The following is a 17302-nucleotide window of genomic DNA, read 5'->3' on the forward strand; positions in this document are numbered from 1 at the left end:
CCAAGAGATATTTTTGGAGAATACAGAATGTAGCTCTTGGGACTACTGTTCTCTGTACTTCACTAAAGCTTACAAATGCTTTATGTGCCATTTCAGCTTTAAATCAAGAATGGTCTGCCATGTCCTTCATAGCCTCACCTTAAAGCAACAAGGATGGAGGGTGCATTCCTCTTATTTATTTGAGAAATCATTTTGTCGTATAGATACTATTTATTGGGGGTAAATAAGCCTGCAATTCAGGTTAGTTGTAAGAATAGATTGGGGGCATTATATGAGGGGTACTTCAAAATGTTCATCGAAAATAGAATGAAAAGATTTTGGTGCAAAAATGAAACATGATGGATCTTAATATGTTTATGGAAAAAACTCCATAGATTTAAATTTTTGCACAGAAATAAGCTTAACTGTTTTCCATGAATTTCTTGGATCATCGTCCCATGTCTTCTCCAGGGCGATTTAAAGAAGTCTGTGGTTAGTTTCCCTTCTGCAAGTTTGTAATTTCTCTTAGGTAAGAAATAGGAACCCCAAACTTCTGTTGAGTATTGAGTGGGAAACGTGACCATCTAAATGATTTGAGGAATTAACAGAGAGCAGTGACTACACAGCAATAATTACAGTAAATGCTGTTTCAAGGCAGACAAGGGCTAAGATTTCCTTAGCAGTAATGACATACACTGAATTAAAATCTATTTTTTATTATAGAAAGATCAGTTTCTAACAAACGAAAATGTATCACCTACCTATTCCTTAACTATGTAAATAATATTAAATTTCTTTGAAACTGGAATCTGCAGGCACAGGTATTTTTTAATCATTACTCTATCACCTCCTCAAGTAGAAGCCTCCAAAAAGGGGGCGGCTTTTGATCTAAAGACTACTATCCATATAAAATGCTACAGATGAGTAACTTAAGTAGGGATTCCCTTGCGAAAAGTCTCTGGTTCATTACTAGTCACAAAGGAACATAAACACTGTTAGTGCTGGATGTTTTCTCAATGAACAACAGATCTACTCTGATCGCGGACATGTGTCAGAACCTGCCATCAGTACAAGCAAACAGGCACCTGTGAAATAATCTAACCTGCTAGCATGTCCTTTAGACAGCAGCCTGTCTGAGGGTCCTTCAGAAGCACGTTTACAATTTCATAAAATTTGTGTTCATAAGCCAGCTTATAATGCAGGTAGATGTCTTCACAGTATGTGAGTAACTTCTTTAGGTTTTCTGTGACCATATCAGCAGGCTGATGTTGTTTGTATCTAAACAAAGAAACAAGTACATACAGGTTAAGTGTACTGGATCCTGAGCAAGGGCTGTCAGCTCCGACACCATTACTCCCAGAGGAGGGGTCTGGCACGTGATCTCACACTAGAATTAGAAGTGCCTGACACATACAACGTGCTTCAATTAAATCCGGGTATGGTAGTTAGGAGAAGCTTAGGACTCCAAAAGGCCCCTTCCACAAAGTGAAGAGTTAGCCTCTCATTTTTAATACAAAGCATCACAGGCAAACTTCTCCTTGGCACGTTTGCTTACACCTGGTCAAAGATCTCTTCCCTCTGGGGCCTCTTTATTGCTGCCATTTTATTTCATTTAAGTAGAGGGATGGCTAACAGCATGTTGCACTGAGGCCACAAAATTCTGGCTTTTGTCTCACCTGAAAGCAGAGGCTATACATGAAATGCTTACAGTCAATTTTTAATACTCACTTTTTAGAAATTTCTTCAAATATGCTGGGTTTTAATAACCGTTGCTGCTTAAATTCTTCCAAGTAATTAAAATCTCCTCTAAGAATCACTTTTTGGTACAGAATTTCAGCCCAGTCTGGAACGAAGTCGTAGGCCTCAGCCACGATAGAAGCCTTAAAAGGATGGAAGAGGACGCCATGAGGGCCCATTAGTTGTACAGCTGAAGGCAGTCTGCTGTAGTCAGCAGTCCTGTACACGCCCACAATGACAACCATGCCAGATGATGAAGTCTCTGTACCTATCAGAGCTGGTGGAAAGTCTGGTGTGGGTTTGGCATTTCACCTTCCACAAACTCCCAAACACCTTTCCCTCAGTGTTTTTCATCTTCCTCATGGTGAACTGATACAATTGCTAGGACAGAGTATGACTCCCAGTAATTCAGCTCTATCAGGAATGAGAGGGCAGATTCCCCAGCAGTCCTCTTCATTTGGGCTGGAAACAATCCCCTAACAACCCTGATGACTCCCTGTGCTAAAGTGTGTGCACCATCCTATAGATGCTGGGTTCGGGACTGGTTGGCTCTTGCAGAATTGCCCGGCAGGGATATCACTCCGAACCTGAATCTTCCCCGTGCTGTCAGGGCCAGCTCAGAGGCAAAAACGACTGCTGTCTCGCCATCTGCCTTGGCCCAAGCAGTAAGCTAGTGAGAAACACCAAACTGCCCTGGGGCTGTCACTAGCCCTGAGACCTTGGATGAGTCACCTAGCCTCTGGTTCCCGTGATGGGACAGCAGGGAGAGAACATGCTGGCTGTGCAGCAGACCTTGGTTTCTTACCTGGTAGAACCGAGGTAGGGCCATTATACAGTCCGGTAGCTTGTGGCGGCTCAAATTGATGAGCATTGTGTTCTGGCCAGTGTTCAGAAAGTGGATCTGTAGCGTTATCAGCTTGGTGAGCCGGTGACAGTGCTGGGCCTTGCGCACGCAGGAGTCCTGAGGGACAACGGTGGAGGGAGGCACAGGCAGAGGAACAACTGTGTAGCTACCACCTTCTGCATGACCACCTCAACAACTATACTCACCCTGTCAGCCCCTGGTTGGCCCATGACCCCTTCACTGGGAAGGGCCCAGGGCCAGTCTGCAGTAACACTGTGGTTACCTTGGCATAACTCTCGGCCGCATCCACCATCAGCGTCAGGGCCTTCAACAGCAGCTGCTTCAGCTGGTGCCCCTCCTTGAGGCTGTCCTCTGCAGGGGAAGCAAGGAGACTCGCTTAGTCTGTGCCAGCCAACGTGCTGCCACGTCAGCTGCCATCACAGGGAGGCGGCGCTGTCTCATTAGATAAAAGCTGCCGAGCCAGTAATGCCTTTGTCCTTACTGTAACTTCATTCTGGAGTAGGATTCAGGACGCTGCACCTCTGAAACAGCAAAGCAGGCTTATGCGGTGTGATGACACTGCACGCACAGGTCTCAGGGCCCCCTTCCATCTCCCGACTGCCCAGCCGGGGCCCCTGCTGAGTGACGAGTTCCCACCTCAGCTTTTCACAAGCTCGTGGGCTCTTGCCCTGAGTTCCAAGACCCTTCCCCAGCAAGCGGCACTGCTGCAGGGCGGTGCTGGGGCCTTGCTCACCCCAGGGCTGAGACTCTATCAGCTTCAGTTGGATGCAGGCAGCTGCCTCATGGTTCTCGCCAATCTCCCGGCACATGCTGAAGCACAGGGCAATCATGTTGTGCTTCTCACTGTCTCCAGGGCGGCAGCGTTTGATGTAGTCCAGTAGGGCTGTTTTCAGTGTCCCACTCTGCCCGGGAGAGAAGGAGGGAGCACCAAGAGCAAGGTCTCAGTCAGGCACTGCAAGGCAGGCCACGGCGGGCAGGGCCCTGGCGAGGCGGCTGCGTCCCTTGGCTCTGAAAATTTCTAGCAAACTCACAGGAAAAAATGAGCAAAAATGAAAATGAACACAAAAGCATAGGCTATCCTTGGTATAAAAAGACAGCGTACTCTTTGCTGTGGGTAGAGTGAATCTTTCAGAAGGGAGAAGCCCTAGAAATACAAGTAGGTTGATCTGACGTTTCCATTTCTAAGCATCTGGTGCTGAGGAGAGAAGCGAGGACAGTGCTAGGATGAAAGCCGTATGGGTATCTAGTAACCGTCCAGATGTGCACACTAAGAAGGCCACAGCGCCATTCAAACTGATGGGGAAGATCGGACTTGGGAAACAGTCCCGATACACTTACTGTTAAGGTAAGAGTTATGGCCCATCTTCCCATGTTAAAATATGTTTTGGGGTATGAGTGCCACTGTTAGCATTGGCTGTCTCCAGATGGAGGACACATTGAAGGCTTTTTTTCTGTGTTCTCTTTTCGAAGTGTCTTACATAGAATATGCATTACTTTTGTAATCAGGAAAAAAAAATCATTGAAAGAATATTTAAATGCAGCTGCAAGATTGCCTAAAAACAATTTTGACAACCCCCTGGGGGCTCTTGCAGACACCTGCTAGCTGGACTAATCCGTCCTGAAACTGGCCACCATTACAGGAAGATTTTAATTTTTTGTGCTTTTGTCTATTAATCCTGCTTGCCTGGGCCCAGGTTCCTAGAAGCCAAAAGTACATTCAGTTTTTAATTAACTCTTCAGAAGTAAAATGAGCAGAAACAATAATCAGCCAAATGAATGATTTGGAAAGAGGCTATGAAACATACCTGGTGTCACAGAGCCTGCTGGGGACACAGGCGCAGGTCAGGTCTGCTTCCAAGCCTCCTTCCTGGTCATTGCCAGTGGCCTTATAATAACCCCGTCTTGCCCAGGCCTTCGCGTTCACTTCCTAACTGAGCCGTCAGCCAGCGACTTTCATGGGCCGCTGAAACCTCCTCACACTAAAAGCTGTCAGACAGCCTTGGAGCTGGACAGGCCCCTTGCAGCAGGGCGCTCAGAAGGATTCTGCTCCCACCAGGGCAGGATGTAAGACAACGGAAGCCAAGGTGGAGGGGCACGAGCTCCTTTTCTTCAGCACTCAGCATGCTCACTACTGGGTACGTTAACTGAAGCCACTAGTGTGTCCTGGAACCCTGATGGGGTTGACCCCGAGAAGAGCCGAGCCTCCCAGATATCCTGGAGCTCACTGCTTTCCACCTACCGGATCCAACTTCTTCCTCATCAGCACCTCGAAGTAGTGCTTCTTATGCAGCAAATCAAATATGTAAGTCATCTCGTTGTACCTTCCAATGCCGGTGAGGAGACGGACCTGCAGAGGGAGGGTGCTTGCGTCACCGCGAGTTTTCTGCCGGACCGCTGGCCCCATCAGTTTGGTTGTTTTCACATGCCAAGCTCTAGGGTGACAAGGGCCAAGGCCAGGCTGCCATGCCTTGGTCCCTCCCACGTACCCAACAAGGGGCTTCTTTGGAGGACTGAGAAATGCCAGTCACTGGGACGCCAGCCGCTATCCCCCTTCTGTGTTGTGCATGAGACTATCAAGTGCTGAAGGCTCCCCTCTGGGAGGCAACCTTCCTCTTCCCACTATTCCTCACAGCGGCCGGCAGCTTGCTCAGCCACTCAGGTCAGTGTCAAGGCCAGACAACGTGGACATACGAGGTGTGAGTTAGGAGCGTCTCAGCCTTGTTTTAGGGGGAGAAACGCAGCTGTGTGAGCTCGGCTAGGGGTGTGGCAGCCTGAACACGGCAGGGACACACTGGCTTTCTACTCCTTGGCGCACTCGGATTCTGATAGCAATCAAAGCCTGCAGAAGAGGGTTGGACTGCGTGGTCAACCACTAGGTACACAGTGGTATCAGAGGGGCCAAATTCCCAGGACCACATCTGTTCAGAGCTGGCCCGCAGCCTGTCACTCCTCTCACAGGTTTCCTCGGGATGGAGGGCAGGGCTGAGGGATCTACTCACCACCAGTCCATACTCCTCGTTGGGAGCCAAGTGGTTATCCGTGAGCATCCGGGCGGCCTGCAGGACCTGGATGATGCCCTCCATGTGACATGACAGGGTGAAGCAGTGATGGGCCAGGATCAGGAGCTCTGTGGCTACATGGGAGGGTACTGGTAAGAGGATTATGAACCCAGGCCTCCCGCTTTCAACCTCCCTCAGCCCGCAGGAGGGCGAAGTGGCCTGAGAGAGAAGGCACCAGTCCAGCAAGGACGCTCCTACCACTTCGCTGGGGTCCCTGGTCTCACCCGCTTGAGCTCCGGGACAGCCCTCTCTGTGACAGCCGCGGGTTAACTCCTCAGAGCCAGTCACATAGTGACCGTACTGCCGGAAGGCCCAGCAAATGAGACCAAGGAAGGCTTGTCTGCTAAGTGGGAGTAGCTCATTTCAGACAAACTGAAGGAGCTCCTGCCAACATAAATCCAAGGGCCTTTCTCTGCTTGTTATCTCAGTGGAAGGTCTTGGGACCTATTTAACTGCTATTTGGATTTCTAGATTAAACTGATATTTGACAGATCCAAAAGTACCACACAATCATTGTTGCAAAGTTAAAAGGCAAACTGGGGAAAGTATTTGCCATGTTGAAGGTTCTCAGTACGTGAGGCTATGCTCATGGGCTTTTGTATCCGTAGGGCCCTACTGAAACCTACTGATGACTAATCCTCCAGGCCTGCATCTGGATACTTTGTCCAGAAACCTGGTGTGGTTGGCCTGGCCCCACGCTGGTCTGCGAGTGCCGTGCTCTGTCACTGTTCCCTGCGCCCGGTGCCCCTCAGCAGCCGGCACCGAGCAGGGCTGCGACAAGACAGAAGCGCTACTTTAAAAATGCAACTCTCCAACCTTGAAAAAAATCTCTACTCATTTGTTCAGTAAACCTTGGGAGGATGCTGTGTGGGGGCCTCTCAGATCTGCAAAGTGGAATCAGCTCCAGACAGTGACACACTTCAGACTTCTTCAGTGGGAGTGAAAAGTGAATGTTTTTCCCATGGAATGAAATTTGTGTATGTATGTGAGTCTGTGTGTGTGTAAATAAACATATGTATTTCAGAGCCTTAAACATGAGCATACCCTTGGGTCAGCTGTTTATTTTAGGAAAATAACTGTGGATGTGCAGAATTTGTGTTGAAATAGCAAGAATAGAGGCAACCTGAAGGTTCCACAATGGTAAAAATGTTTAATTACATGTGAGAACTACTGTGTAACCACTAAAATTGTATCAAATATGAGTGTCATAAAATGTGAATGACAGCGTATTTCCATAAAGTCAAGTGATTAACAGTATAATGCTATTTTCAAGAAAAGAAAGCTTACAGTCTTGCCAAGAAAAAGCTCAGAGATACACACACTACTGACTGCAGATGTGAGCTGCACCGTGTGACAAACGAGCAGGCTTTGAGATCACAGGGACTGGGTTTAAGTACCGGCCCTGACACACGTCAGCTTCCAAAGTAGTCTTTGCCTCAGTTTGTTTCCACTCTGCAGGGCACTACACAGGTGGTGGAAGGTTCCAGGCGCCTGTGGAGTCTGGCCACACTTAGTCTAAGTTTTCTTCAGTGCACACCCAGCTTTCTACCAGAGGGTTAGGTATCCAGGCAGGAACAAGGACTCAAGAGTTTTAGAAAGACCACTCCCAGGAGACTTTTGTACAACTATTTTGACCCAAAATACAAGAAAAAGGTCAAGGACTTACTGCACGACAGCTCCCCGTGCGGGACGGAGGAAATCTTATCCAGCAACTTCATGCCCACCAAGGTGCGGTCTGGACACAGGGCAACCAGTTGAAGACACGGCTGGCTCTGCTCTGCAGGGCTGCACACGGGCTTGCGGCCTGCATGCAAAGATCCATTTCTGTCTCCTGCACGGAGAACGCAGAGCGCAGGGAGGGAGGAGGGCAGGAGCCTGAGGTGGCAAGACTGCTGTGCCCCGGCATGGGCACGCCGGGGCTGGGGGAATGGTGATGGAGCGCCTCTGCCACCTGTCTCCCTGTTTACTTGCTGAGCTCAGCAGTCTTGGCCTGATGTCATCTCTCAGGCCACGGAGAATTCTTGAACTCAAAAAGGCACAGCTACTCTAGGCATACTCACAAAATACAAAGCAGAACAAAGGAAATGCAATTTTTTCTAATGAGAGGGCAGCAGACAGCATGTACCACCAGCAAAGCCTTGCCTCTGAGAACCTGAGCATGTGGAGAGGACGGGGAGGCCTGGAGGGCGGCACCTGTTCCCTCTGATGGGGTCAGCAACTCCCGTGTCACCGCTTCAGCCACGAGTTCAGCCACGGTGTCTGGCTCGAGGCCCTGGGTGCTGATGAAGGCCTGGGCGCGTGTGCATCGGTCAGACTGACAGGAGGCCAAGATTGCCCGGAGCGTGGCCTCGCCATCCTGTGTAGCAACATCCGTGTAGGAACAGCCCAGCTCCTGAGGGGAAGGCAAAGCCTGTCAGGGCCACTGCAGGAAGCCAGGAAAAGGCACAGGAGCGCTCCTCCGAAATCAACTCCATTGTTCTCTGAGCTTAGATCCCTTCCCGTGAGCGGAAGCCTTAGAAGCAGCTAGCATCTTCTTCCAGACCCTTCATACAACCTAACTGAAGCCAAGAGACAGCATCAGGTGACGGTCTCTGGTTAAACACGATCTGTTCAAACATTATCCAACGTTAAGGAAGCCAATTAAAACACAGCCGCCCCTTCCCTATTCCTACGGCAGTAGCGAAACCATGTGTGTCTTCTCCAGCGCCAAGGGCCATGACTTAGTGCTCTGCTCAGCTGTGTGACTGTCATGAGTTCCACATCCTGTCCACTATTTTCCCCTTCCAAAAAAGACCCAGCTAGACACTTCCTGGCTGCTGTGGCCTGTCTATAGCCATTGCACTCCATATGGAATGCTCCCAACAACCATGATGTGACACCTAGGTCAGCAGGTCCTAAGGTCATGCTCGAGTTGCCATTTACAGAAAACCACACAGAACTGAACTGCCTCGCTCTAGCCTTCTGGTTGGCTAAGCTACTGTCGGAACTCAAGGTGCCCGGATACTTGCCTGGTGTCCTCACTTCCTACTACTCCTCCGAGATGGACTTAGGCGGGCCCCGACAGGAGCTCTCCTCCAGGTCACGGTCCTCCTCGGAAGGGCTCACCGGGCAGCTTCCTGCGTGGACTCCCGACCCCGGCACGTACCTTGGCAAGTTCATACAGACAGATGATCTGCCGGCAGTAGTTCTTCCCGTGGAGGCACTTGCTCGTCAGAGTTTCCAGACTGAGCACCACTTCATCGCTGGGGGGCACCACCACCAAAGGCTGACTGTCCAAACTTGACGCTGGAAAGAGATACAGGTCTGAGGGCTATCTCAGCTGTTGGCTTAAGGCCTCTCCCCGGCTCCCCATGACTCCACCTCTCTGATCACAGCTTCTGGCATGGTACTCCCATGGCTTTCCCTGGGTCTAGGACCACCTCTAAACAAGGCCCCACTGAAATTTCTTTTTTCAACTTCTAAGAAATTCCAACCCAGGATACCTTCATCTGCTGTAAACTCAGCCACCTAACGAGCGCTCCAGAGATCTGCACCAAGATGCTTGCCCGATTCACCTGTCCTCCCCACGCCCTTCACAGCGAACAAATCACCAGGTCTTGCTAACGACCCCCAGGTCATCCTGCCAGTCACCGCCCTGTACAGCCCCTATCATGCGGCATCTGCTATCTGTCCCCCGTGCCAGACCCCTCTCGCCTGAGCCAATCTTCAACGTACTGTTTCTAAAATGCAAATATGTATTACAGGTATAGCAAAATCACATTCCTGATTTTAAAGGAACTTCTTAGCCTAAAGTAGAAAAGCTTTTTCAATTTGATTAAATGGATTCTACTAAGAAGAAAGCAGAAAAGGATATCTAACAGTAATAGTAAAAATGAAACAGAAAAATCTAAGTATCCATAAAGTACTGTTAAACAAAGCTTGGGACACCCAAACAGAATACTCCATAGCCATTAGAAAGAAAGGGGCCAATCTGTACACACTAACAGGGAAAATGTTGTAGAGCAAGGTGATATTAATGGTAAACACGTGCATGCATTCCTGTACACCGAGAACGAGTGTGCCAGGCAGGGACACTGACTGACTTTGTACTTTATGCACATCTGTGTGTGTGATTTGTTTCACTACACGTGTCATACTTTTTTTTTTTTTTTTTTTTTTTGACAGGCAGAGTGGACAGTGAGAGAGAGAGACAGAGAGAAAGGTCTTCCTTTTGCCGTTGGTTCACCCTCCAATGGCCGCCGCGGCCGGCGCGCTGCGGCCGGCGCACCGCGCTGATCCGATGGCAGGAGCCAGGAGCCAGGTGCTTTTCCTGGTCTCCCATGGGGTGCAGGGCCCAAGCACCTGGGCCATCCTCCACTGCACTCCCTGGCCACAGCAGAGGGCTGGCCTGGAAGAGGGGCAACCGGGACAGAATCCGGCGCCCCAACCGGGACTAGAACCCGGTGTGCCGGCGCCGCTAGGTGGAGGATTAGCCTAGTGAGCCGCGGCGCCGGCCCACGTGTCATACTTTTGCATATAAATTTTAAGCATCAGGGGGTGGCACTGTGGCACAGCAGGTAAAGCCACCATCTGTGGTGCTGACATCCCATATGGGTACCGGTTCAAGTCCTAGCTGCTCCACTTCCAATCCAGCTCCCTGCCAACACACCTGGGAAAGCAGCAGAGGGTGGCCCAAATCCTTGGGCCCCTGCACCCACGCGGGAGACCTGGAAGCAGCTCGTGTTCCTAGGCACATTAGCAGGAAGCTGGACCTACTTGGCACCTAGGGAACATTAGCATCACAGGTGGCAGCTTAACCCACTGTGCCCTACTACAGCCCCGTCAGCCTCAGCTTTTGCCAGAAGAAAGAAAAGGGAAACTTCCAGGAACTAGCTGAACTACAGAGGCTACTCCTGGGTTGTACATGTATCAGATTCTAACTAGCAGACCTAAGCCTCTGAGAGCCGAGTTAACAGAAAGACAACCACCCAGTCACAGTCACAGTCAGACAGGTACACGGAGCAGATCTGAATAGATCAGCTAAGAAAACTGAGCTCATGGTGGAATTGCAGCCCACAGAAAGGCCTGGAACCTAACCAGGTCAACAGCGAGAAGTATCCATAGTCTGCACAGGATTTAAATAAAACTCAGAGTTTCAAATAGTATATACTATTCCAAGTCTACAAAATTACTCAGCATACAAAAAAACAGGAAATTCTCAACACACAGGATTCTAAAATAATTAAAATGTCAGCTCACATTCAAACAATAGATACTGAAATTATCTGGGGGCCAGTGCCATGGTGTAGTGACACCATATGGATGCTGGTTTGAGTCCCGGTTGCTCCACTTCTGATCCAGATCCTTGCTGATGGCCTGAGAATGCAGCAGAAAATGGCCCAAATCCTTGGGCCCCTGCACCCATGTGGGAGGCCTGGAAGAAGGTCCTAGCTCCTGGCTTCAGATCAGCCCAGCTCTGGCCATTGTGGCCATTTGGGTAGTGAACCAGCGGATGGAAGACCCCTCTCTCTCTGCCTTTTAAATAAGTAATGAAACTTAAAAAAAACAAAAAAAAAAAACAAAAAAAAAAAAAAACAAATTATATGAAAAAGACTTTGAAGCAGATCTTATACAAATGTTCCAACAAGCAATCATATATATTTTTAAGATGAACTAAAAATCAAAAGCCTCAAAGATATGAAGATATAAAGAAAGTTAGAATTGAAGAATAACTGAATTTTAAAAAATCATAGAAATAAAACTCAATAGCAGAATGGAAATGCCAGAGAATCAGTGAAACTGAAGGCAGACCAACAGAAATGATCTAACCTGAACAGATGGAAAATGGGCTGAAAAAAAAAAAAAAAACAGCAAAGCCTTGGCAACTTGTGAGATAACCAAAGTTCTATATTGGTGTTATGGAAGGTCCAGGAGGAGAGAAGGAGAGAGTATGGTGTTGCAAAAATTATGGAAAAACACCAAAAAACCATGGCTGAAACCTACCCAGGGTGGGTGACGTGGTCCAGCAGGGTAAGCTGCCACCTGCAATCCCGCATCCCGCATCCGAGTGCCTGCCTGAGTCTTGGCTGCTCTGCTCCTTCCTGTCAGCTCCCTACTAATGTGCCTGGGAAGCTGCAGGTGATGGATGGCCCAAGAACCTGAGTCACCGCTACTCACACGGGAGACCCAGAGAGAACCAGTGGACAAAAAACTGACCAGTCTCTGCCACTCTGCCTTTCAAATAAATAAGCTTAAAACAAAACAAAAAAACAAACAAACAAAAAAAAAAAAAACAAAAAAAAGAAAAGAAAGAAAAAGAAAAAGAAAAAATACCAAAGTTTGGTGAAACATAAACCTACCCATTTGAAAAGCTAAGTCAACTCCAAATACAGTAAAGCCAATGAAACACACACCCATCACAATATAACAAGTGCTAAAAACGAAAGACAGAAAAAAAACTTAAAAAAAAAAAAAGTATTTACTTTTCATCTATTGAAAAGCACAGTGAGAGCCACAGTGAGATCTCCCATCTGCTGATTCATTCCACAAATGCCTTCAAGAGCCAGAGCTGGACCAGGTCGAAGCCAGGAGTCTGAAACTCCATTTGGGTCTCCCGTGTGAGTGGCAGGGGCCCTAGCACTTGAGACATCATCTGCTGCCTCCCAGGAGGCACTAGCAGAAAACCAGATCTGAAGCCGAGGTGGGACTCGATCTCAGGACCTCTAACGCAGGATGCAGACATCCCAAGCTATGACTTACTTCACTGTGCCACAATACTCACCCAGAAAAAAACCTTGAAAATCACCATCTATCGGTGAACAATGGTTCAAGTGACTGCAGAGTTCTCATTGTTTACCGGGGATACAAAAAGGTAGTGGTATATGATTTTTAAGTGTTGAAAGAAAATAAGTTTTCTATATACAACCAGAACATCCACAGGAATGGAGGTTAGAGACGTCTTCATAAGAAGAAAAACATTTAAAACAACAAAGCATCTGTGGCTGGCAGACAGCCCTAGAAGAATTACTAAGAAGTCCTTCAGACAGAAGGAAAATGAACTGGAAGGAAATTCGGAACATCAGGAATGAGGGAAAAGCAACAGAAATTAGAAGTATCCAAATATAATAGATTATTTTCCTCTTAAGACATCAGGAAGTGATTGGACTGAATTAAGGTGCTGGGATAGGGCCCCCGTGGTCAAGTCATGGTAGATTTCTAAGGGAGGAGCATGCTCCTTGTCCCTCTGCGTCCTGGCTCACCACTGCTATCCTTCCCCACACACCTCGCCTCTGCTGGCCTCCACCCTCATCAGATGCAGGACTAATGGGGCAGCTTGATCTTGGACTGTTAATCTCCAAAACCAGGAGATGAAATAAACCTTTTTCTTTTTCTTTTTTTTTTAATTTTTTTTTTTGACAGGCAGAGTTACACAGTGAGAGAGAGTGAGAGTGAGAGAGTGAGAGAGAGAGAGAGAAGGGTCTTCCTTTTTCCGTTGGTTCACCCCCGAAGTGGCCACTTGCGGCCGGTGCGCTGCGCCGATCCGAAGCCAAGAGCCAGGTGCTTCTCCTGGTCTCCCATGGGGTGCAGGGCCCAAGCACTTGGGCCATCCTCCACTGCACTCCCTGGCCACAGCAGAGAGCTGGCCTGGAAGAGGGGCAACTGGGACAGAATCCAGCACCCCGACTGGGACTAGAACCCGGGGTGCCGGCGCCGCAGGCGGAGGACTAGTCTAGTGAGCTGCGGCGCTGGCCATAAACTTTTTTCTTTCTGAGCTCCTCTTCAGTGTTTCTCAGAGACAAAAGGCTGATTAAAACACCTTGGATGCATAGAACCCAACTTTTCTTACTTGACAGTAAACCTAGTTATCAATTCCATTTCCATGAATTTTTTGAAATATCCAAATATTTTTCTGTGTAAAGTAAAAATTATAGAGGTCAGCACTGTGGCGCAGAAAGTTACACCTCCACCTGCAGCATCGGCATCCCAAACTGGTGCCCACATGCAATGTTTGACCCGCTATGCCACGGCACCAGTCCCTAAATAAGTTGTGTGTTTTTTTTTTTTTTTTTTTTTGACAGGCAGAGTGGACAGTGAGAGAGAGAGACAGAGAGAAAGGTCTTCCTTTTGCTGTTGGTTCATGCTCCAATGGCCACCGCGGCTGGTGCGCTGCGGCCGGCGCACCGTGCTGATCTGATGGCAGGAGCCAGGTACTTCTCCTGGTCTCCCATGGGGTGCAGGGCCCAAGTACTTGGGCCATCCTCCACTGCACTCCCTGGCCACAGCAGAGCTGGCCTGGAAGAGGGGCAACCGGGACAGAATCCGGCGCCCCGACCAGGACTAGAACCTGGAGTGCCGGTGCCGCAAGGTGGAGGATTAGCCTAGTGAGCCGCGGCACCGGCCTAAATAAGTTCTTTTTAAAAACTTATTTGAGGGGCCAGTTCTGTGGCGCAGTGAGTTAACACCCTGGCCTGAAGTGCGGGCATCACACATAGGCACTGGTTCGAGACCCGGCTGCTCCACTTCTGATCCAGCTCTCTGCTATGGCCTGGGAAAGCAGTAGAAGATGGCCCAAGTCCTTGGGTCCCTGAACCCACATGGGAGACCCGGAAGAAGCTCCTGGCTCCTGGCTTTGGATCAGCACAGCTCCGGCCATTGCTGCCAATTGGGGAGTGAACCAGCTGATGGAAGACTTCTCTCTCTATCTCTGTGTAACTCTGACTTTCAAATAAATAAATAAATCTTTAAAAAAATTTTCATTTATTTGAAAGTGTGGGGAGGGAGAGGTAAAGAGGAAGAGAGAGCTAGAGTGCTTTCTCACCCCCTGGGTCACTCCCCAACTACCCACAATAGCCAAGGCTAGGCTGAGGCCAAACCTGGGATGCAGGAACTTAATTCCGTCCCCTCATTTAAGTGGCAGGAACCCAGTAATCTGAGCCATCACCACTGCCTCCCAGGTTCTGCATTAGCAGGAAACTGAGTCAGGAAGCAGAGGTATATATCAAAGCCAGGCACTCTGAGATGAGATGTGGACATCTCATTTTGCTTGGGCAAACACTCAAGACGTAAGACAGACAACTGGGCTGTACAGGAAGCCCAGGAAAATGATCTATATCATGGTAATGCTCCTACATTCCAGTTGAGGTGGTACAATTTTGAGTCTAAGTAGATTCTGAAGACTTATTTTTTTTAATCAAACAACCATTTAAACAATGCAAAGGTACATAGAGTCATAATGAATTAAAATGGATGATCAAAAAAGGTTCAAATAACCCACAAGGCAGGGAAAAGACTTCAAAGAAAACCAAACTATTAAAATTCACCCAAGGCCGGCGCCACGGCTCACTAGGCTAATCCTCCGCCTTGCAGTGCCGGCACACCGAGTTCTAGTCCCGGTCAGGGCGCCGGATTCTGTCCCGGTTGCCCCTCTTCCAGGCCAGCTCTCTGCTGTGGCCAGGGAGTGCAGTGGAGGATGGCCCAAGTACTTGGGCCCTGCACCCCATGGGAGACCAAGAGAAGTACCTGGCTCCTGCCATCAGATCAGCACGGTGCGCCGGCCGCAGCACGCCGGCCTCAGCGGCCATTGGAGGGTGAACCAACGGCAAAGGAAGACCTTTCTCTCTGTCTCTCTATCCACTCTGCCTGTCAAAAAAAAAAAAAAAAAAAAAAAAAAAAAAAAAAAAAATTCACCCAAAAGAGATAACCTTGAAAAGCCCTATAATTATTAAAGAAATTGAATTCATACTGAAAAATCTTATAAAAACATCTGTAGATTCAGATGGTTTTACTGATAAATGCTACTAAACATTTAAAGAAGAAAAAACACCGTATCTAGTATCTTCCAGAAAATTACAGAGAAAATACTGGGGCTGGCACTGTGGCACAGGTTAATCCTCTGCCTGCATCACTGGCATCCCATATAGCTGCCAGTTCAAGTCCCGGCTACTCCACTTCCAGTCCAGCTCTCTGCTATGGCCTGGGAAAGCATGGAAGATGGCGCAGGTGCTTGGGCCCCTGCTCCCACTTGGGAGACCGGGAAGAAGCACCTGGCTCCTGGCTTTGGATTGGCCCAGCTCCGGCCGTGGCGGCCATTTGGGGAGTGAACTAACAAAAGGAAGACCTTTCTGTCTCTCCCTCTGTCTATAACTCTACCTCTCAAATAAAAAAAATAAAACCTTAAAAAAAAACTTTCAATTCATCAAACCAGCCTTACTGTAATTCAAGAAAACAGACAAAAAAAAAATCTCAGATCAATATTCCTTATGAACATAGATGCAAAAAAAAAATCCTCAACAAAACAGCAAATCAATTCCAGTAACATTATCAAAAAATAATGCACCAAGACTAAGTAGAATTTATCCTAGGAATACAAGGATGTTTCAATGTTCAAAAACCAATAAATTTAATCCACCATATTAATAAAGAAGGAAAACCCCATGACTGGTGGACAAAATTCAATATTGATTCATGATTAAAAACTTCAGGGGGGCCGGCGCTGTGGCTCACTTGGCGAATCCTCTGCCTGTGGCACCGGCACACCGGGTTCTAGTCCCGGTCGGGGCACTGGATTCTGTCCCGGTTGCCCCTCTTCCAGGCCAGCTCTCTGCTGTGGCCCGGGAGTGCAGTGGAGGATGGCCCAAGTGCTTGGGCCCTGCATCCCATGGGAGACCAGGAGAAGCACCTGGCTCCTGGCTTCGGATTGGTGCAGCGCCAGCTGTAGCGGCCATTAGCGGAGTGAACCAATGGAAGGAAGACCTTTCTCTCTGTCTCTCTGTCTATAACTCTACCTGTCAAATAAAAAAAAAAAAAAAAACTTCAGGGGGCCGGCACTGTGGCGCAGTGGGTAAAGCCACAGCCTGTAGTGCTGGTGTCCCACATGGGTGCCGATTCAAGACCAAGCTGCTTCTCTTCTCATCCAGCTCTCTGCTATGGCCTAGGAAAGCAGTAAAAGATGGCCCAAGTCCTTGGGCCCCTGCACCTGCGTGGGAGACCTGGAAGAAGCTCCTGGCTCCTGGCTTCGGTTGGCACAGCTCTGGTCGTTGCAGCCAATTGGGGAGTGAACCAGCAGATGGAAGACTTCTCTCTCTCTCTCTGGCTCTACCTCTCTCTGTAACTCTTTCAAATAAATAAAATCTAAAAAAAAAAAAAAAAAAAAAAAAAACCACCTCAGTTGCCTAGAACAGAAGGAAACTTCTTCAACATGATAAAGCACATCTCCAAAAAACTGACACTCTACATCATACTTCATGATGAAAGACTGCCTCCGCTCTAAAACAGCAAGGGGACTGAGAAGACAGGGTTCTCACAGCCCAGAGCCCAGGCAGACCATACGCCACGGCAAGGATGCCCATTCTCAGCTCTCCTAGCCAGCCTGGGACTGAGGGGCATAACCAGTGCGAAACATCAACAACAGGAAGTGAAAGGCAGGGCCGGCAATGTGGCTTAGCAGGTAAAGCCACCGCCTGCGGCACCCGCATCCCACAGGAGGCCAGTTCGAGTTCCAGATGTTCTGCTTCCAATCCAGCTCCCTGCTAATATGCCTGGGAAAGCAGCAAAAACAGCCCAAGTCCTTGGGTTCTTGCATCCATTGGGAGACCTGCAAGAAGCTCCTGGCTTCAGCCTGGCCCAGCCCCAGCCGTTGCAGCCATTTGGGGAATGAACCAGTGGATGAAAGATCTCTCTGTCT

The 17302-nt window shown here is 48.6% G+C and overlaps 1 protein-coding gene across 1 annotated transcript in view; it reads right to left on the minus strand.

Moving 5' to 3' along the window:
- Positions 1 to 679: 679 nt before the first annotated feature.
- SPG11 (SPG11 vesicle trafficking associated, spatacsin) overlaps positions 680 to 17302 on the minus strand; it is a gene marked incomplete in the record, with an annotated part of 81978 nt that continues 65355 nt past the window's right edge. The window contains 10 exon segments of the mRNA XM_070054113.1: positions 680 to 1257; positions 1708 to 1859; positions 2522 to 2677; positions 2844 to 2932; positions 3315 to 3483; positions 4821 to 4928; positions 5581 to 5714; positions 7307 to 7444; positions 7834 to 8032; positions 8786 to 8925. Of these exon segments, the coding sequence (XP_069910214.1) occupies positions 1077 to 1257; positions 1708 to 1859; positions 2522 to 2677; positions 2844 to 2932; positions 3315 to 3483; positions 4821 to 4928; positions 5581 to 5714; positions 7307 to 7444; positions 7834 to 8032; positions 8786 to 8925 (1466 nt within the window).

This window comes from Oryctolagus cuniculus, chromosome 12 (genome assembly GCF_964237555.1).
Source record: "Oryctolagus cuniculus chromosome 12, mOryCun1.1, whole genome shotgun sequence".
NCBI classification, from domain to species: domain Eukaryota; kingdom Metazoa; phylum Chordata; class Mammalia; order Lagomorpha; family Leporidae; genus Oryctolagus; species Oryctolagus cuniculus.